The sequence below is a fragment of the Pseudorca crassidens genome, chromosome 13 (assembly GCF_039906515.1).
Source record: "Pseudorca crassidens isolate mPseCra1 chromosome 13, mPseCra1.hap1, whole genome shotgun sequence".
NCBI classification, from domain to species: domain Eukaryota; kingdom Metazoa; phylum Chordata; class Mammalia; order Artiodactyla; family Delphinidae; genus Pseudorca; species Pseudorca crassidens.
The window spans coordinates 50,054,124-50,075,671 of record NC_090308.1 but is presented as its reverse complement, the minus strand read 5'-3'; the positions used below and the strand labels follow the sequence as shown (position 1 = coordinate 50,075,671).

At 46.4% G+C, this 21,548-nt stretch overlaps 1 protein-coding gene across 1 annotated transcript in view; it reads left to right on the top strand.

The window, feature by feature from the left end:
- Positions 1-21,548, top strand: part of FOXO3 (forkhead box O3) — a 119,692-nt gene that overhangs the window by 381 nt on the left and 97,763 nt on the right. Inside the window, 1 exon segment of the mRNA XM_067702408.1 lies at positions 2,586-3,338. Within this exon segment, the coding sequence (XP_067558509.1) occupies positions 2,721-3,338 (618 nt within the window). The 5' untranslated portion in view covers positions 2,586-2,720.

The following is a 21,548-nucleotide window of genomic DNA, read 5'->3' as shown; positions in this document are numbered from 1 at the left end:
CGCGGCGTGGCTTGACGAGTAAGCGGCGCGGCTTGACGAGTAAGCGGCGCAGCGAATGGCGACGCGGCGCAGAGATCCCGGGTCACGCGCTTGTGGATACAATGACATCATCTGTTTGTACGCGTCGAACTAGCTTGGTGCAGGGGCGGGGCCTCGCGTCACTTGAGTGACGGGTCCTACGCAAAGCCCGGAGCCTGGATTCGGCCGGGTGGGCGGATTCCTGGGTACGCTGGGTTGGACCTTTTTGTGTACAGGGTTGTTGCGGAGTCCGCTTTGGACTCCAAGATATTTCTAGTGACTTGGAAGGATTTGGGGGGTGGGGGCGGGGAAAGATATTTATAAACCAAAGCGGATAGAATTTTGGTGTGCGTGTCGCATGTCTTGCATTCTTAGTGCACAAATGAACGACTTTGGGTACTGATCGTAGGATAAGGACTTGTGAAGATATTTTTCTAAACCTAAAGGAGTAGCTTTCTTTTAAAAAGTAAAAAATGCACAATTAGGTGTTTCGCCGTCATTTTAAAATTAGACTCATTATTTCCCATTCACAGTTGTTCAGAATTTGTTCTTGCATTTAGGAATGTGGAATAATCTGCTTTTCTCCCGAGTTACACTTCTCCCCTCGTTTGCCGTGAAATTCACGAAAAGTGAAACACGATTGCGGTCAAGCGTCCTAGGTTAGTGCAAACCTCTTGGTGCCTGATCAAATCTGAGGGCATCGGTTTATCGAAGTCCTGAGGGCACCAACATCTTCGCTTGCCAGTATTTTCACGCTGAGGTAACCCTTGCCATCTACGGTCAGCATCTTATCTCGGGTGTTACCTGGGTGTCGGGTTCTAATGGGGAACCGGACACCAGGGCGGGCGCAGAGCCTGGCGAAGCGACGCGCTAGCTGGGGACCCCCGGTGCCAGGCGCCCTGCTCCGAGTCAGGGAGGCCACGCGACTGCGCTGGTGGAGGGTTTGGGGCTCTGCGGCCCCCCCACCTTCTCCTGGGCCAGCGCCGCGCTTTGTTGTCGTTGAGGCTCGCGGGAGAGAGGAGGAGCCCGGCGGGGACCGCTGCTGGAGCCTGCGGAGTCCCGGACCCCGGCGCGCGGCCTCACACCCAAGCCAGCGGCTCCGCGGGGCCGGGTCGCGCAGGCGCGCGCGCGCACACACACACACGCGCGCACACACACGCACACCAGCACACCCGGGCCCGCCGCCCAGCCCTCCCCCTGGGCGGGGACCCGCCCGCCCGCCGTCAGCTTAGGTTGAGGCACCCTGCGTGTGTCTATAACTTTGTGCTGCTGCCGCGGCCGCCCTGCTCGTGGAAGGGAGGAGGAGGAATGTGGAAGGCAGCAGCGCGCAGGCTGACAGGCGGTTCTTCAGGCGGGCTGCGGCGGCTGCTGGAGCGCCTCTTCTTGGCCGAGGTTGCGCGCCCCCTCCTCGCCCTGCCCCGGCCCCGCGCGGGATTGTGAGTCCTCCCCCCTCGTTCCTGAAGAGAAGGAACCCAGGTAGGCGCCGGAGCTGTGCAGCGGGTCGGCCGCCTTCCCGGTGACTCCGGATCTGCTTCTGAGCTGGGCCAGGCGCTTCCCTTTTCCCTCCCCGTGACTCGGTGTGCGCGCCGCTCCTCTCTCCCGCTAGTGTTTTTAAAGGACTTGAGTGAAGGGGGAAACTGTCAAGATGGCAGCAGCGGGAGCCAGGAGGTGATGAACGTGCTGGTCCGGGTTTTCTGGCGGCCCGGGAGACTTGGTGCTTCCCGACCTGTTGGAAGATTGACGTTCCGACTTGCCCCCTCCTCTCGCTCTTACAGGGAAGGGGGTGGAGTACACGACGCCCGCGGGAAAATAAACCACACAAACCCCCAAAGTGGCCGTTGCTGCTCGGCTCGACCCCTTGCAAATACCCGCTGAGCTGCTTGCCCCCCTTCTTCCCTCTTTCCTTTTTTTCTGGAAGTGACAAGAGCCCGTTTGCTCTCGGACCCACGTTCACCCTCTCAGCCCGCGGGCGAAGAGGGGAGAAGGGAGCTGCCCGCGCCTTCCCCGGGCTTGGGCCCTCCGTTAGGAGGGGGGGTGGCAGGGGGGCGCGGAGGCGGCAGGGCCAGGGACTGGGAGAAGAGCCGAAGACGCCACAGACTTTGGCGGCGTCGCCGCGGGAAGCACTTGAGCGGGCTGGAGCGAAACATAAACAAACGCACGCCCGCCCAGACTCGGGCTCCGACCAAGGCTGGGCTGCGCCAGCTCGGGCTGCTGCCCGCTTTAAAGGCGCGGCCCGCGCCCCTCCCCCTTCTTCCCCGCCCCTCCCCCTTCTTCCCCGCCCCGCCACCTAGCCCAGGAGAGACCTGCAGCTTCCGCGGCGGCGGCGGGGGGAGTGGGGAGTGCCCCGTGAGAGCCCGTCCATTCGCTCCAGTCTCCCCAGCGGCCTGGTAGGGGGGCCGCGTCTGCTGCGCCAGGTCCGCGGGACGCACGTCTCCAGGTCTGCCTGCTCCTGGGAGGCGGGCGCGGTGCGATCGGGAAGCGGTGGCCGCGGCGGCGGCGGCGGGCGAGGACTGGGCTGCAGCCCGGGATAACCAACTCTCCTTCTCTCTTCTCTCGTGCTTCCCCAGGCGGCGGCAGTAGCGGCGACGGCGGCGCCCGGGAGCCCGAGTCTTCGCGGCGCCCCCGTCCCTCCCCCGCCGCACCCCGCCCCGGCGCGAGAGGAGAGCGCGAGAGCCCGAGCCGCGGGCGGGCGGGCGGCGAAGATGGCAGAGGCGCCGGCCTCCCCGGCCCCGCTCTCTCCGCTCGAAGTGGAGCTGGACCCGGAGTTCGAGCCCCAAAGCCGGCCGCGCTCCTGTACGTGGCCCCTGCAGAGGCCGGAGCTCCAGGGGAGCCCGGCCAAGCCCTCGGGGGAGGCGGCCGCTGACTCCATGATCCCCGAGGAGGAGGACGATGAAGACGACGAGGACGGCGGCGGTAGGGCCGGCTCGGCCATGGCGATCGGCGGCGGCGCGGGCGGCCCGCTGGGCTCAGGGCTGCTCCTGGAGGACTCGGCTCGGCTGCTAGCTCCGGGAGGGCAGGACCCCGGGTCCGGGCCAGCCCCCGCGGCGGGCGCGCTGAGCGGGGGGACGCAGACGCCGCTGCAGCCTCAGCAGACACTGCCACCGCCGCAGCCGGGGGCGGCTGGGGGCTCCGGGCAGCCGAGGAAATGCTCGTCGCGACGGAACGCCTGGGGGAACCTGTCATACGCTGACCTGATCACTCGCGCCATCGAGAGCTCCCCGGACAAACGTCTCACTCTGTCCCAGATCTACGAGTGGATGGTGCGCTGCGTGCCCTACTTCAAGGATAAGGGCGACAGCAACAGCTCTGCCGGCTGGAAGGTGCGTACTCACCTGGGGCGGGCGGCCAGACCCGCCGGGCCTCCTGCGCATTGCGAGATGTGCCTTCGATTCGTCGGAGCGCGCCTGCGGGCGCCGGGGAAAGGGGTTGGCAGGGAGAGCCTCCGCTGTGAGGCTTTGGGGGTTCTGTGTGACCCGGGAGGAGGGGAACCTGGGGATGGCTGCGCAGGCGGCGGGAGGGGGAGAGGAGGCTCCTGAGGAAGCCTCGGGCATGGCCAGGTGAGGAGAGGGCGCGAGGGACGCTGGCGAGGGAAGGACAGACGAACAGGAGTGCATTTGCCGGATTCCTGGGTCATCGCAGAGGAGGTAGGTCCTCGGCCAACTTTGGAGTCGATTTCCCGGTAGTGGGTGCACGCGAGGCCGCTGCGGGTGGAGTGAGGGGACGTGTTTGGGAATCGGTGCCCGGAGGTGAGGTTGGATGTGTGGTTTCCAGTAGGTCGCAAGAGCATGGTGTGTTGTGACTAGCTGGATGAGAACCCTTGTGTCCAAGTTTCGGGGTTGTGGGTGTTAATTAATTCCCACAGGCACATCGATCCCATGACAAAAAGCAGTGGTTGTAAACCTTTTCTTGGCCGGTTCTCTTTCCTTGCCTGTGTTGACACCTTTATTCCTCAGAGATGTCTCAACAGCAAACCTGCCTCGGAGTAGCCTCTGAGATGATTTGGGACCTGGAACGGGCCAGCCCTGCCACCTCGACAGGGACTAGCTGCACCTGCTGCTTCCCCTCTGAGGCCTGGACTCTGGCCCTGTCTGAGGCAGGGGATCCAGGTGTGGAGGACCGGGGCCTGGCGCTTCACTTAAGCCTTTGGGAGGGAGGTTTGCTGGCAGGGCTGGACTGTAATGGCTTCTACCTATTATTATAACTGAACCCGAAGAGAGGCTCTCTACTGCTCCTTTTCTGCCTCTTGGGGCACTGGACACGTGGTAGGGAGAGAGGTGTGGAAAGGCCTATGATGTAATGACTTCCTGCAGTTGGGCATCCAAAGAGATTAACTCCTGTCCCCCTGCGGGGCTGCTGATACCCAGCTGCTTTGCTCTTGCACCTCATCCTCCTGGTCCCGTCTGCTAAGATATGAATGTGTACCAGGCAAAAGAGAGCCCTGTGCCTTGTGCAGTTGGAGATACATATATCGTTTGTCAGTTGCTTCTATTAACAAGTTAGCTTTTTTTAAATTTTATTTTAATTAAAGAGGTAGTTGCTTTCTCCTTCTGTCCTTTCCTTCGTTGTCTTTGGGGAGCCCTGTACTTCCTGGGTTCCAGTGGGTGTGTAAAATAAGAATAACTTGACCTTAGGCGGAGAACTGAAACACTGAAGAAGACTCATTGTATGAAAAAGCTAAAGAATTTAGTGTTATTAACTTTTAATTTGCTTTAAAAAAATCTTGCAAAGTGCCTTTAAAAATTATTTTTATGGCAAGTATTGGGAAGGGCTTGTTTAGATACTTTAAAAGCAAAATGTGTGCTTTGATATTATTCCACAGATGTAGCTCATCCTTGAACAAATGCTGATATTATGAATCTTACATTTGATTTAATTTTATTGCTTCGCCAAGGGATATGAGTTGTGTGATATGAGAGATATTTATGAAACAGATGAGAATTCTGTTTCAAAACAGTGCTAATGTGATACCTTTAAAAATTGAGTTTCCAAGTGGATGGTGAGGGTTAATCTCAAGGTTCAGTGTTAGGAAAGGGGGAATTTATGGGATCTAAGAAGATGGATTTTGGGGGGTGGTGGGATATTTTCCAAATTTCTCACACTTGAAATTTAGTTCTGCATATTTTGAATTTGGCAGAAAATCTGTTAGTTAAAAGTTAGCTTTAAGTTAGTTTAAAAGTTAACATAGGAAGGGTTTTTACCTTTCTTATTATTTTTAAGATTATGAAAGTAATTTAAACTCCACAAATAATGTTTCTTGCATTGTGTTTATAGTTGAAGATAATACCAGTTTATAGTATTTGAATTTTTTATAGTGTCTGAATTTAAGATTTATGTGAGAAAGTGGTATTACCAAAAGTAGCCATGAGTTGAGACTGGATTAATTATGTTTTCATGTAGCTTGCAGGATTTGCAATAGAGATTTTGGGCCTAGTCATAAACTTTGTGGTTTTCTGTCCTATTTTTGGTCTCATGGTTTCTTTTTTCCTTCTCTGTTATCTCATCTTTCTTTAACTAAAATTCTATTAAATATTGTGAATTGAAACTGCCCAGCCCTAATATGTTTAATACAGGGCACATATTCTATGAGTATTTTTACTTGAAAATTTTACACCAATTCTGTTTCGGAGTATCACACAAAAACTAATCCTTGAAGACTATAGGGATATAATTTAGTTGAAGAATTTTTGTAAGATGACCTTTATCAAAAGATGCAGCCATGCAGGAACTTCCAAATCTTTGATGATGGAGAATGCCCTTTGAAACTGGGGCTGCTGGTTTCACATTCCGATTATGACTAATAGCCAAGCTTTTTTGTGCTTGTGGTTTAGTGGGGGGTGGAAGAAGAGGGACAAGGGAGAAGTCAGGAGCTAATTGTGACCCATTTCCATGCATCCGAGTTTCAGGAGTTGATTTCTATCATGATTATTCATTTTGGAAGCATGCATGTGCATTTAAACCACACTACTTTCATTCTGAGTTATGCATGCAGGTTTCTAACTTCTAAAAATGTCTAGAATTCAGGTTAACCTCTCCTAGTCATGTGTGCACATAGGCATAATATGCAGCGTCTAGGCCTTACTTCTTTTGTAGCTTTTTGGGCTATTGTATTATGAGATCTTTTATCCAGAATTATCACTCTTAAGATCGTAGACTGAATTAGAAAAGAGGCCTTAGCGATCAGAATTGAGACCAGTGGCTCAAAATCCTGGTTGCATGTTAGAATTACCTGGGAGCTTTTAAAAAATACCAGTGCCCAGAGAACCTGATTTAACTGGGCTGATGTGTGGGCATTGGTTGGTGGGGTTGTTTTAGTTTTATTTTGAAGTTTCTCAGGTGATTTTAATGTACAGCCAGGATGAGGTTTGCAGATCTCCTTCAACCCCCTTATTTTATAGGTGAAGAACTTGATTCTTCAAGTTAACAACTTTTCTAAGGTCACACAGCTAGTTAGTACAGAGGTAGTTAGTAGCCGTGGTTCTAGAGATCTTTTTCACACTGTTTTTCTCTTTAAATTGATCCTTTTTAAAGGTTATTTATTAAATACTGAGTAGTCTTATGTAATTAGAAGTTGTTTTCCTGAAAAGCATATTTGCCTCTCAATCTAAAAAATCTTGGTTATTGTTTCAACATCGGAAGATGGCTGATTATTGATGGAGGCTGAGTGAGTGCACAGTGTTTTGAAAGCTGCCTGGTGCCTATCAGGATGGGTACTTAGGAACTATGAAGTGACAAAGGAGGCAAAAAAGAGAGCATTTTAACAAAAGGAGGAAGCTCTTGGTTAACTGAAGTTTGTCGGATGCAAACTGTGCCAGGGAGAAAGGTGATGGCTATCTTGCAGGTTCCCTTACTTCGGGCATGAAAGTAGAAATGAATAATCAGATGTGGTTAAGAGGGGAAAAGGTTACCTTTCCTTTAATTCAGATTCAGCTTACTTGCATGGCACCTGTAATTGAGCTGGTGAGTTATCTGTTTCCACCTGTCTCAGGCAGACCTCTAGGACTCCAGGGTTTACCTGGTAAGGCCCATTTATTACTGATTCTCCTACACAGGTCCACACATCTGTGGTTCCCGTGGGTCAGGGCACAGTCACGTTAGGCAGCCATGAGTTTCTATGGTGGTTCCTACAATTTCATAAATGTAAGATACTGTGTGAGGACTTCGGCTGCTGCTGCAGAGGATGGTTCTTCAAGAGACCGAGTCTTCCTTCATGTGAGAATGTGTCCTCTCACCAATACTTCCCAAGGTTGAAAGATGAGGGCTGACCTGCCGCATAAAGCTTGCTCACGTCCTCACTGTTCTAGCTTTTTAGATGAACGCACCCAGTTCCTTTTCAACATACTGTGTTTAAAAAATGTTATTTTAACTGCAACTTTGACGTTTAAAAATATTTTTAACAATTTCAAAATGACAGACTCATAATAATTCCATTTTGGCCTCTAATTTTGACCTCAGTCACCTTTTGGAGTAAAGGGCCAGTTATGATCATGCCATGTATGAGGAATCTGTCTTCAGCTTGGCCCCTGTTGCTAAAATGCTGTTTTGTAATTTCCTTTGGCAGTACTGTCTTCGTCAGTGATTCTCAACTAACATACTTCCTCTTTCTACAGCAGCAGTACACCAGGGGGACTGTTTTTCTTCTTTTTCAAAGCTGTGTCATCGACCTGTGAGGTGAAGAAATTGGCCCTTTTAGACTTTGATCGGTGAGCCCCGTGTAGCAGAGAGACTCTTTTAAAAAGAAGCTGTTTGTTTTGATATGTTTATCTCCTTCTTCGAAAATGAAATGAAACTATGCAGACTTATTTTTAGGAGTTTTTAGGAGGGTTCTATTTTAAGAGAATGACACCATAGAAGAACATCTTGTAGTTAAACTTTTTAATACTCGTGATGCTTACTTAAAACCTGCAAGGTACTTTTATTTGGAAAATTAATGAAGAAGCCTTGTCCCACTAAAAAGTCATTTACTTGGTTTGCAAAAAGTTTAGCAGATACCATTCATCCAAGGATCTTTATAAAAATGCAAAGATAAGACTTTCTAGGCCAGTGCCTTCTGGGGAGGTACCCAAATTACCCATTGCTGATCAGATTCCAGATTCCCTGGGCTGGAGAGAATATGGGAATTTGTTTTGTTTTCGTGCTCATTCATCTTGTCTGTGAGGAACAGACTTGCTCCTATTTTTGACTCCTCATTTTTCTCCTCACCGTTTCCTGTATCACAAATGGAGGAGCCCTGAAGACCACTTTGGCTTTTTGCTGCTATAGAAGGAGCTGGCGATGACACATATGTAGGTGGGTTAGTATCAGTGGATGATGCAGCTGGCATACAGTAAGCGAGTGAAAGATTGGAAAGAGAAAACCTTTTTACCCGTTTGCATTTCATGCCGTTTGATTCATTCAGCAAGTATGTATCAAAGGCATACAGTGTGCAGGGCGTTCTGCCCGGCCCAGGGATGTAGTGGTAGCACAAGGCAGATAAGGTTCCAGTTCATAGGAGTTTGTGTTCTCTTGGGGGAAGACAGAAAATAAACATGCAAATCTGTGCTCTGTAGACTTGTCCCTTCTCTTTGCCTTTTTTCCCCTCTGTACTTCTACTTTCCTTAGTGCTTCGGCTCTCTGCAGAGAAGTTACCAGCAAACAGAAAAGTCGAAGTTGAGATCTGGCTTGGAGCTGGCTTTTAGCTCTCTGCAGATCATCTTCAGCTTGCTTTGGAGGTGCAAGACCGCTGTCATGTGGCTCCTGCAGTTTGGGTCTGTTTGGGAGAAGCTGGGGCCTTCCCAGGCCCACCCGGATTAGAGCATGCCTGTGGCCCTGGACTAATCTGGGGTCCCCAATTCTGTCTCGTGGGGCTGTGGTATAGGACCGGCCTCTCGGAGTGGATGTGGAGCCTTGATGTAGTCGAATCATCTGTATTGCTTCTTGCCTCCAATTCAGAACTAAACGAAGTCTTGAAAATCATGTAACTACTTCATTTTGCAAGTGAGGAAACAGGCCAGGAGCATATGAGGGACTGCCTCAGGGACCCACAGCTAGCAGGGGTGGAGTTAAGAGTGTCTGTGTGAGCTGAACCCAGGGCACTAGTGTTCTGTAATATCTGTTACTAACCATTGTGGTTTCACAGCTGTTCTAGTCATCTCCATTTCTGCAAACTCTTACTTCATTTTCTCTCGTCTGCTTCCCCTCCCCCATCCTCTAGGCTGGCTGGCAGGACAGTAGCTGTGTTTCTCTTTTTGCATTCTGCATCAGCACTCTCCGCTCACCTTTCTGGAAAAACCTACTCTCTCAACCCCACCCTACCCTGCCCACCCTCTGACTCCTGTCTGTTCCTTTTGCCATTTTTCTGTGACTCCTGTGTATTCTCAACTACAGTGTAAAAGCCTTGAAAGCAAGGAAGGTGTCTAACAGACAAAAGCATTTCTGATGCTGGGATCTGCTCTTGGGATCATTATGCCCTCAGCCCATGAGCCTAGCCTTGTTCTGGGATAGTAACATTGAAAGGGGATGATGTGACTCAGGAGTGGGGTGACGTCATGTGTAGAATCTTTTGGATACTTGTAGCTATGAAGGTGGCCCAGACCTCCTAGCGTTGGTGTCGATATGATGTAGTGTAATTATGAAATGATGCTCTGCTATCTAAGGCATTTCTTGTAGTGTCTTATTTCTGCAGTTCTAGCGTAGAGGTCCTTGAAAACTTCATCAGTGGCAGTCACTACCCATCACAGAAACTGAGGGAAACCTGATCTTCGGATGACTTTTCCTTAAGAGAAGGTTGAAATCAAGTCTTCCCTCTGTGTGTGGACCCCGCTTTATGCAGCATCAATATGACTGTCTAGAAAGAGTCACCATGGCATTGTTCAGCCTAAAATGTACATACTTGCCCACTACAGGAGCAGAGCTGTGGTGTAAAACTAAGTTGTCCATAATGTTCTGCATTTGGGGGTATAAATCCTAGATGTACTTGAAGTTTTTTATTTATGGATTGGAAAACAGAAGTCACATATGAAGGAAGAAGAGATACCGAGCAGTCTGAGCTGGACCTTTCCAGGGCTAGTCTGCAGCTCTTCCGAAGTAGTTTTCTGAATAGGTGGTTCAGATAGTGATTATCATAGAAGATCCCAATTCTGATCGCATCACTGCCCAGACAGGCTCAGCATCTAACCATTTTATTCTTGACTGAACAACTTTCATTTCTCAGTATTGCAGTTTCCCCAGTTGGAAAAAGAAGTATAATAGGAAGCATCTGTAGAATATTGTGTTGTATCACTCCTTCCTGGTAAAACACAAATGTATAATTAGAGCATGTTTCAAGCTGGGCCTTTTTCTTTTCACCCAAGAGTGTGCATTTTCACTTGGACCTTTTTTTTTGTGGTTTTAATCTTGAGGCTTTTTCTCTGGAGTGTGTTAGTCCCTACTATGGGATAACATTGCAAAGTGAAGTAGGCTAAGTTCTCTGGTGGCCTGTGGTACCTGCACTCATTTGCTACTTCTATAATTGTCTGTGGTGAAGAAGCCAGGTTATCTTCTGGGGGCTCACTACGCCGGGGTGTCCAGATGCACCCCTGGCCTGCAGTGGAGAGGTGAGCTTAGAGCAAGGCAAGCTGTGGCGTGCTTGTGGGGCAAAGCCAAGGTCGGAGGTGGCCCCTGCCACACGCAGATAAGCGACTGCCTTAGCTTTCCTCTGGACTGAACCCGTAATAAACCCAACAGATGCCTTTGGCAGTTTTCAGTATGTGTTTTGTAATTTCTTATTTATTTCTTTGAAGACTTCTGTGTGTGTATGTGTGGGAGAATCCACATCATATTTTTCCTTGTGTTTGGATGTCTAGTGAAATTAATAACTTGGCTCCTGAAACCATTGAGAATTTTCTTTAAATTTAGAGCCAGCAGAGGGAGTACCCAAGTCTTCAAACTGATCTCAAGGTTTTTTCCCCCACATAGCTAAAATAATACCTTGGTTAAAAACAACAAAAAAAAGAACTCTAAAGTGCTTCCGTGTAGGCTTATGTCATTGTTAGAAAAGGATAATTTGGAGGAGGGAGTGTTTAAAAACCCAAGGTAACTTTTTTGAAAGGAAACTTTGGTCTTCTAAGACCCATGGTCCAATTCTCATCCCCAAATAGTTAAATGAAAGCGTTTTTAACTGAAAAATGTCTTCCCCTGGCTTACATCTTTTTGCTGCTCCACTCTTGATAATATATGTGAATGTTCATCTGTACCTGATACCAAACTTCCCAGTATGTCAAGTGTCTGGGTCAGTGGATGGTTCTGTGTTTTAGTGCTCTTTTGATTGAGACTTTCGATATTTTCCGAGATTTCATTTTCCTGTGGGTGAGAGAAAGGCAAAAGCTACATTATTCCCAGTTCATATTTAGTAGTTATGGATCCACTGGAGATGATAACTTTGACATTTTTATCATCTAAAGTTCTGTAGTTCTGTGAAGCTGTAATTTGTCATCTCCCTCCACTTTGCCCCATATTTTGGTGGTGGTGGTTTATTTTCATTTGGCAGCTGTACTGGGTTGAATAATATCCGCCCCCCCCCAATTCATGTCCACCTGGAACCTCAGAATGTAACCTTGTTTGGAAATAGCGTCTTTCCGGGGGTAGTTAGTTAAATTAAGATGAGATCATATTGGATTAGTGTGGGCCCTAATCCAATGACTTGTATCCTTATGAGGAGAAGAGAGGACATGGTAGATGCAGAGAAGGCTGCACGAAGGCTGAGGCAAAGGTTGGAGCAATGCAGTTACAAGCCAGGGAGCATCAGACTGCTGGGAGATACCAGACGCTAGGCAGAGGCCAGGAAGGATCCTCGCCTGGAGTCTTCAGAGGGAGCACGGTGCCGCCCATACCTTGATTTTGGACTTCTAACCTCCAGCACTGTGAGAGAATAAGTTTTTGTTGTTTGAAGCCGCTCGCTCTAGGAAACAAACATAGGAGCACAGGGTGGAAGAGAGGGACAGGAAGGGTTGTAGATAGAAGAGAAGAATAAAAACGTTTTATTTTATTTTTTTAAATTGAGATGTAACTGACACACAATATTATTAGGGTCAGGTGTACAGCATAACGATTTGGCGTTTATATGTGTTGCAAAATGATCATCACCGTAAGTCTAGTAAACATTTCTTTTTCTTGTAATGAAAACTTTTAAGATTTACTATCTTAGCAACTTTCAGGTATACAGATATTAACTACAGTCACCATGCTGTATATTAAATCCCCAGGACTTACTTATTTTATAACTGGAAATTTGTATCTTTTGACCCCCTTCACATATTTTGCCCACCCCCCTCAAAAAAAGGTTTTATTGAGATTAAAATTAAAATGTTAATCATTGATAGGCTACGTTCTGGTAATTTAAATTTCTTCTTTCTTCATCCTGCTTTGAGGCACAGAAGGGAGGCATGAATTTCCCTGATTTCCCAGTGAGAACTGCTACAACTCGTCCCTCCCTCCCTCCCGCTTAGCCTGTACTCTGGGCTCCCTCCCTAACCCTCCCACTCTCCTTACTCAATTTCTACTTTTTGGCCTCTTTCGTGAAGCTGGTGGAATGGCTGTGCTTGTGGAGTATGGACTTGAGGTTTACTCTAAGGCCCTGAGGTCTGGCTGAGCCATTTGGTCTAGGACCGTCAGTCTTTAAGGGCAGGGAGCAGCCTGGGTCCTCAGCGAAAGGAGAGTGAGTTTTGAAGAATTCTCTCTTCCCTGTCCCAGTCAGGCTTGAGAAGATGGAGCCCCATCAGTTTCACTGCCATCCATGGTGGCAGTAAGGCCAATCCAGAATCCCTCTGGAGTCCCCTCAGCTCCTCCTATGCTTGGTTCAAGGCCTTTCAGAGTCTCAACACACTTGAGCCTTAAGGCTCTCGTCCCCTCTGTATACATTTATGTCCACAAAACCCAACAATTCCGGTGGAGCATAGAACATAGAGTGGTTGTCCTCATCCAAGTAGCAGCAGGTATTTTCTAGGTACCTTGTAGGTGTTTGGGCTGAATTATTCAGAAGTATTTAAGAATCAGAATTGCATCTGTTTTTTTCTCATATTTCAAAATGATAATTTTGGGAAAGGGAGCCAGGGTTATAAGTCAACTGGAAGCACAGTTTTGTTTTTACAGTAAAAAGAGGAGTTGACACAAGATATTCTGAAGCCTAGTTATAATAATAATAGTAGTAGTAACTGTGATTTATTGAACACTTACTATGTGCCAGTCAGCTAGGTTTTTTACATTGAATATTGATCCTACGTGATAGTCATTTAAATATAAATCCCAATTTAAAGGCAAGAAAATGGTTCAGAGAGGTTTCAGTAAATTGCTTGGGATTCAAACCCAGGTTTCTTTGAACTTGTGCCTTTTCTAGTATGTTCTGCTGCCTCCTGAGTGTGGGTGGGACTTTCGGTAGGGGTGAGACGGCAGTAAAATTAAATAGCTCCCATTTTGTAAGTTGCTACTGTGTGCCACATTCTTTATATATATTACCATCAATCCCATTATTAATCTTTCAGAATACTGTCTTGAATGTTTATCTTCCGAACTGTGGCTGACTCAGGGTAACTAGCACGTCTCTGTGTTGTTGGGGGAGTGGACGGAGACCCACGATTTAGGCTCCTGCCTCTGATTTTGCATGAGCTAATAATTTTAAGAATCCAGACAGTGCCTGGGCTTTTAGTGGGGGAGTTTGATTTGGGGATTCTCATTTCTGTTTGGACACTGCCTTGTGTAACCATGGTTTACTGTGGGTCAGATAAATAGTGTATTAGTATTGAGAACTAACAGAGTGATACATGGTGTGTGGAAATCCTTTGGGTTGGGCTTTTGTCTCTGAGAAATTTCTGCCTTGGTAGAACAGAATATCTCTGTTTCTGTAGGCTTTGGGTAGGTAGGTGGATGGAGGTAATACCACCAAGAAAAATGGATTTCAGGAGGAAAAAAGAAAACATTTATAAGAAGTTTCTGGCGGAAGTGTGGTTGCTGAGTCAGATCTCATAATTAAAGGTATTAAGCATATTTTGTGAGGTGGTCGACCCTTTGCAATGCAGTTACTAACGGGTTTAAAGGCAGGTACTAAGAAACAGAAAATGCTGCATAATGCAAGTGGCTGGCCAGGTTAAAGCGTTTATCTTATTAAGGAGCTTACTGCTTTTGTCTTCAAGGTAAAATATGTATGAGTAGGACCTAAAATGATGCTTTTAATTGGCCGTAGGAATGTAGCACCCATGCCCCCTGAGATAAAATATGGCTTGCAGAACACTAATCCCATGTGTGTGTTGGAAAAAATTTTAGAACTCTCAGTTTCACAGTAAAGATAGGTGAGTAGTGTCTGGACAGTGTCCAGAAGATAGACTGAAAACCCGTGATAAACGTGGAGCAGGCAGAATGGCTCTGCCTGATAGCTGAGCACAGCCAGGGTGTGGGGGAGGGTGACGGGGCCAGAGGCAGCTGCGCAGAAGGCGGCCTTGGCCTCTGTGGACTTTTAAAGGCACAACTCTGGATATAGGCCTGAAGTTGAAGCAGGGCATAAAATTATATCCAGTACAACTTGTTAGATGTCTCCTTGAAAATTGGTACTACATTAAAAAGATCAAGTGGAGAGTTAAGCCATTGATTCGCATAAATCAAATCTCAAAACTGCCTTTTTTCCTAAAGTGTCCTAATAATTAATTTCAAAAATGATAGTTCTTTCATCATAAATTATCTAGATAATTGCCTTGGTTCCATATTTCACATTAAGCTTGTCTGAGTGATGTTTAAGGCCTCCTGCTCACCTTCCTGTCCTTTCTCTTTTCATTTTTAGTTTACTTAATATTTTTTTTAAAAACTCAGTATAGTTTTTTTTCTAATGCTGTAAGGTTTTCATAAAGTAAAAACACTTTCTCTAGATCTCTCTATTAGAACTTCTTGTTGGTAAATTCCTTAAAAAAATTCTACTTATGGGGATATATGTATTTCACTTCGTTATAAAGCAGAAACTAACACACCATTGTAAAGCAATTATACTCCAATAAAGATGTTAAAAAAATTCTACCTAATTTAAAAACTCCGTTTTGCTGCATATTTTTTCTAGAATTTTTACCTTATATGATCGCTGTTCTGGGGCTTCGTGGCAGCCTTCATTTCCAAATCAAGGACTTGTTAATCACACCCTTCATACTTTTTGTTTTTTTCTTCTTTCCCCAGGCGGTAGGATGAGAAGGGACATACCATTATTCACTAGTTATTTGTCAGAATAGTCCCATTAACAGCATCAGTTTGCCATTTATGAATATACCTATCATTGTAAATGAACAGTGGCCTATAGAGTACATTTTAAGCAAGGTAATTTTTTTTAAAAAGTAAAAAATTGAAACTCTGAGTCCAAGCATTCTCCTGAATTTCTTTAAAAGAACAGTGATCATATATATACACTACTATGTATAAAATAGCTAACTAATGAGAACCTGCTGTATAGCACAGAGAATTGTACTCAATGCTCTGTGGTGACCTAAATGGGAAGGAAATCCAAAAAAGAGGTGATATATGTATACATATAGCTGATTCACTTTGCTGTGCAGCAGAAACCAACACAACACTGTAAAGCAACTATACTCCAATAGAAATTAATTAATTAAAAAAAAAGAACAATGATCAGTTACTTGGGGTGCATCATTTGTGTAACCCTGAGAAACCCGGAGTGTGCCTTGGAAATGTTGTGGGCCTGATTCTTTTAAAGTTGTCTTCCAGCTGACATGGGTGTGAGCGTGCTTGCTTTAGCACACTTGGGCTCTTTAGCTCCTGATAGATAGCTTCCTAGGTGAGCTAGTATACTGTTTCTTGAAATTAGTGACCTCGATCAGGCCTTCTATCTACAACCCTGTCCAATACAGATAAGCGTACAGCCTTCTGTTTGAATAGATGCATGTCCTCCGCTGAACTGAATTATCTAAATCAGTCCTATTTAGTGCCCTTCCTTTCCAAGAAAGATCCTTCTTTTTCAGGCTGAGAGTCTAGGTGATCTGGGCCATATGTTAGGCTTTACCACATTCAACCTTCATGTTAGTTGCCAAGGTGAAATTTAGCATCCGATACATTTTGGCCGCGCTGCATGGCTTGCTGGGTCTTAGTTCCCCAACCAGGGATTGAACCCGGGCCCTTGGCAGTGGAAGTGTGGAGTCCTAACCACTGGACCGCCAGGGAATTCCCTGGCATCCGATTGTAGGCATCTTTTAGTAGGTGTTCTTTGGGAGAAGGGAGAGGTTTATTCTGATAGTCTCATAAAATCAGGGAAAGCTTCAAGTTAATTTGTGGGCAGTCAGTACTGAATTAAGTGAAGTACCATGTGTCAAATTAGGAAAGTTAACTTAAGGTGTTAGTGAAAGCTACCATCTTCCAAATTGATTTTAACAAGTGAATGTTTTTATCAAAAATTACTATTCTCATTTTTAAGATGCAGATTTTCCCACATCTTGGTTTTCTAATCACATCAAAGTCTTTAAATTGATGGATAGTTTTAACTGCTAGCGCAGTGGGATAACATCTGGTTTTTCTCTCTGGGCTCCCAGTGTTTGTCCTGTTGTGAGCAAAGATAATTTTCACCTGACGTCTGTCTGCGTTACCTGCGCTGAGGTTCCCTGCTCTGTCCACTGACCACCAACACTGCATTCTTCTACTGTCTGTTTTGTGTTCATCATTCTGCCCTAAAAAGGATCATAAAGCTTTCAGATATCTTTTCCGGCTTGTTACCTCATGCATCTGTGCTTAGTCAAGAAGGAAGAGAAGAAAATAACTCTATCTTGGTTTTATCATCTGCATCACATGATTTTACAACTTTGAAAACTCACTTGTCAGTGTGGTTACTGGGGAGATAAGTTCAATTACCAAGGGCTCTGAGAGTTACTGCTGCAGTCTCTTCCCTCTTGCCTCCCCTTTGGAAAAGAAAAACATTTAACTTTGCTCAAGGATACATTTTATTGTTTTTCCGGAGCATGATTTCAAAGTTGAACGTTTAGAGGATTTGTTTGTGAGACATTAAAAGCTCTTTGCCTCAAGTTCCTAGTTATTAACTCTTCTGAAAAAAATAGTACCGTTTTAAAAAAGGTTTCCTGATATGTCCTTTGGACTGTTGCCATGTCTTTGGCAGTTGAGGGTACTTCCTTGATTATCTAGCTGTTTCTGATTTTTGAACCTAAGACTGCCAGTGTTGGGTTGATCCTTAGATAGTCTCAGAATCTAAGAGCCTCAGTTTTACTTGTCCTAGTCGTTCCCAGCTACTTTCCCATTCTTTCTTGTTTTGTCTCATTAGACATTATCTAAAGAGGTCTTACTGCCCTTCTTCTTTCTTTCCCATCACCCATTATTTCTCTGTGAACTTCCTCCTGCATCAGTGGTTTTCAATCTTGGCCGTATTTGAGAATCACGGGGAAGCTTTGGAAAACATCAGTGTCGAGGTCCCATCCAAAACCAATTAGGTCAGAACCTCTAGGTATGGAGCCTGGGCTTCTATATTTTTTAAAGCTGCCACGTAGTTACAATGTAGTTAGGGTTGAGAACGCTGTCTTAGAAAAGCGAGAGATTTTGGCTGTGGAAGTTATCAACCAATTTAGTAATGACTTTTAGGCCTATTTCCACCCTATTCTCCATAGGGAGATTACAAGGTAGACTTTGCTCCCTGGAAGCTCCATATAAAAAGGAAGGAGCACTATGAAATTGGGATCTAAGAGAACAGTTGGCTTCTAAGACACGGGCATCGTTATTTAATAAACTGTGTTTAACTAGGATTTCCTCTCTACTTTCTTTTGTGTAAATGAATGTGGTGTCTTTAAAATTTTCCAGCCCCCACTCATTTTTCTAGTCTCCACTGGACCTTAGTTAACTAATTTTGAAGTTTTCAGGCATTCCTAAGAAGAGACAGTGCTATTTCGAGTCATTGTACGTTTCTTGAAATCTGAGACACAGAAACTCACTCTTTTGTGCAACCTAATCTGATATAATAGAGGGTTCTACCATGTTCTGATCCATTAAGCTAGTGCTTCTCAAAGCATGGTCTCCACACCAGCAGCATCACCTAGGAACCTGTTGGAAATTCAGATTCTTGGGCTCACCCCAAACATATTGAATCAGAAAGTCTGGACCCAGCAATCTGTACTGTCACAAGGTCTCCGGGTAATTCTGCCGCAAGCTGAAGTTTGAGAACCACTGCTTTTAGTCATTTGCTAAGTCCAGAATTCTGCTGGGTGCAGATTAGGAGTCAAAAATCAAATTTTTCGTGCCATCTTGATTTCAGAGGCCTGATAAGAGTAGGAAGAGATGAACAGAGAGCTTGCAGTGGTATCTGTGGAGATGTAACAGAGTTCTCAGCCCTAGAATAGACTTTGCACAGATCCTTGTTGCTGTGTAGCTTTCTGTGCAGTCAGGGGCACCGACCTCCCCCCTCCCCCAGACAACAATAATAGACGATGCACTCAGGTGCACAGAGGAAGCCACGTGTTCATCCTGGTGTGTGTACTGTGTTCACAGGACTCGTGTTTAGGTTGGATTCTTATTGTTTTGTGATCTTTTCCCCGTACTTGTTTGTTTTGGTCTTTGGGGAATGTTCCTAGTTTAAGACCAGCGTCGGACAGGGGGAGTAGTCAGTCGCCTGACTCACCCACAGACAGGCGTGGGACATGTGGGAGAGAGATAAGATTAAAATGTGCTGGGTGTAATCAGTGTGAGAGGGCGAGTGAAGTGAAGGGGAAGGTGATGCTGCTTTCGTGCCGAGGTCGAGGCGAGGCACTGGTGAGGAGGTGCCAGAGTCTTGGCCCAGAGTCCTGCAGGACACACGGCCTCTCCCACCACGAGGTGAAGCCAGGTAAAGAGCAAAAAACAACTTACTGTAGCTTGTCAGTATCCCCGGATTCTGGAGTCCATTAAACAGGGCCTCATGATCACCCATATCAAACACAGCTGATGGCTTTAGGAATATAAATAGTGCAAGAACAGTCGGTTGGCCGGGTCTTGGAAGTTCATTTCAGGACCTCCTAGCAGCTGCTTCAGAATGTTGCCTGAGATTCATAAATGCTCTTATATCTGACACTTAAGTTTGGATTACGAATTCTTCTGCTGTTAGCAATACCTTTTCCTCCATGAAGCTCTATCCGAGATGACGTAGCTTGGGTGCTGAACTTCAGAGGGACAGGAATCTGGGTTTTCTTCTTGGGAATGGGGAGGGCAGGCAAGTTAGTCTCCTCAGATTCACCAAGAGTCTTGGGAAGGAGCAAGAAGGCAGGCCCAAGTGCTGGAACATCAGAAGGTTCGCGCAGTGGTGGGGAAAGCTGCATTGGGAGACTTCACGTCTGGAGCCAGAGTTTGGAGGAGAGTCCGAAATACGGTGACCTTAGCGCTGTGAGCAGAATTCGAAACTGGGCTCCGGGAGGGCGCAGGCCTTTCAAAGAAGTCAGAAGTCAGTCAGCTGGTGGGAACTTCAGCGCTTGCGACGGTGGGATGCTTCCCAAAGCAGCCACTGCTCACAGAGGAAATGCACACATGTTAGTTCACTTCCATTTTGGTTTTCCTAAAGGATGGGCTGCTGCTTGCATGTCTGGGGGATGGGGTGGTGGTGGTGTATGTTGGAAAAAATTCTGCCATTAAGGATGCATTTACAGAGGAGTAAAGGGCCTTAAGGAACAATCTGGCTCATAAGAAAAAGCTTGCCTGGCAGCCGTGTAGAAGGCTTGGCTCCCAGCCCAAGGATCAGAGGGATCTGAGTCCTCAGCTCCTATGGCCCAGAACTGAAGATGGAAATCAGGGACATCAATCTGCTCGACCTCTCTTCAGAAATCCCCTCTGGGAGGCTGTAGAGGAGGCCTTTGGTTTTGAGGATAAGGTCCCCGAGCCCTGACTTCTACGGGGAAGGTTGTAGTTGAAGTTAGAAAGCTTTTATCCCCTCCCCACAAAAAGGGCAAAAACAGTTGTATGTTAAAGCTGCATTGGTGCGAATGGGTGTGCTGTGTGCAGTCACAACCTTAGGTTGACCTATCATTTTCATGGCTGTAACTAAAAGCTACTGTTAATTGAACAGTTATTATGGGCCACGCACTGCTGTGGGCTTTATGCTTAATCAGCTCTTCTTTACAGATGGGGAGACTGAGGTACGGGGTGGCTTTGTAACTTAGCCAAGGCCATACACTTGGAAAGTGATAGAGGTGGGATACCTCTATCAGCATGCCTCTACTTTGACTAAATAAACTCCAAAATCAATAATTAATCCCAGCTTTAGGGATTTTGATTTCATAAAACTGCCTGAGACCTCACTGGGCTCTTCTTTCCTACCATATCTCTTATTTTGGTTTAAGAGAGGAAGGAGGGGAGTTTGCATGATCTCTGATAAAGATGAGGCAGTTGCGTTATACCTGGCTGGTCGCTCTTTCGGAACCCAGGAAGAACAGACTTGAGTGTGTGGTTGTAGACAAGCACCCACAGTGAATGCAGAAGCCTTTTAAGACTTGCACTCCTGTGAAGTGTAATTATTCTTCGGGATGGGACTCTCTGAACTGCCTGTTCTCTCCAGGCTGCAAAGCAGACGTAAGTGATGTTCCTTGCACTCTTCACTCCCGGAGGAAAAAGGAGATACCGCCTTTCTTTCTTTCTTTGTTGGTTTGGCGTACGCCGTTTATTCCCTAGCCACGGAAGCGAGTGCCTACCAGCTTCATTTAGGTTAAATATAGGGCTCATCCTAAACACCTTGTTTTCCAGATGTGAGGGGCAGGCCCAGCAGGCTGTGACGTGTCCTGGTGAGTGGAAGTGATGGGGAAGCGTGTGCTAAGAAGGCCACAGCACCCAGCCCCGTGTGCTGGTGGGAGATGCTTTTTCATCCCAGAAGTCATGTGGAAGTCATTGTATCTAGTTGGAAGAACTCAGAAACATCTCTTTTCTTAGTCGTTTGACTAGTAATATTTTTGAAAGAGGTTGGAATTTTTAAAAATGAAAATTTTGCATTCTGCATGTAAACAGAGATGTCCTAAGAGACCTAAAAGAAAATACATGAGGTGTTCGTGAGATAATGCATTTATCCTATTTAACTTCATACCTTCCAGTTAGGTTTTTGTTGTGCAGATGATGAGTGACTCCTTCAGAAGATGTTAAGGAGTGGGGTTATTTCTTTTCTGAAGAGACAGTTTTCAGGGCAGACTTTTGATATTCTCTTTTTCCCTTCTTCCTGGATGTTAAGATAGGAAAGCCACGTCTGATCCCCAAAAAGCAGTGCAGTAGATCAAACCACCCCTCGAACTGTTATTCACCACCTGTGTGAGGTGTATCTGCCAGCCCAGTACTCCTGACTCTTAGTAGCGAGCCCACCCTTCTTGGCAGCCCCACTGTAGGTACCTAACATTCCCCCGTTCATCTCACCCGGGCCCTGGTTCCTTAGGGATTTTCTAGGGGAGGACTAATCCGAGAAGCAAATTAATGCTGAATTGATGACGGAACCTCTGAGTTCTGGAACTGAATGCCTTGGATGTCGTCTGACTTATCCCTTTATTTTCTGGGTGAGGAAATTGAGGATGAGAGATGTGAAGCACACAGGGAGG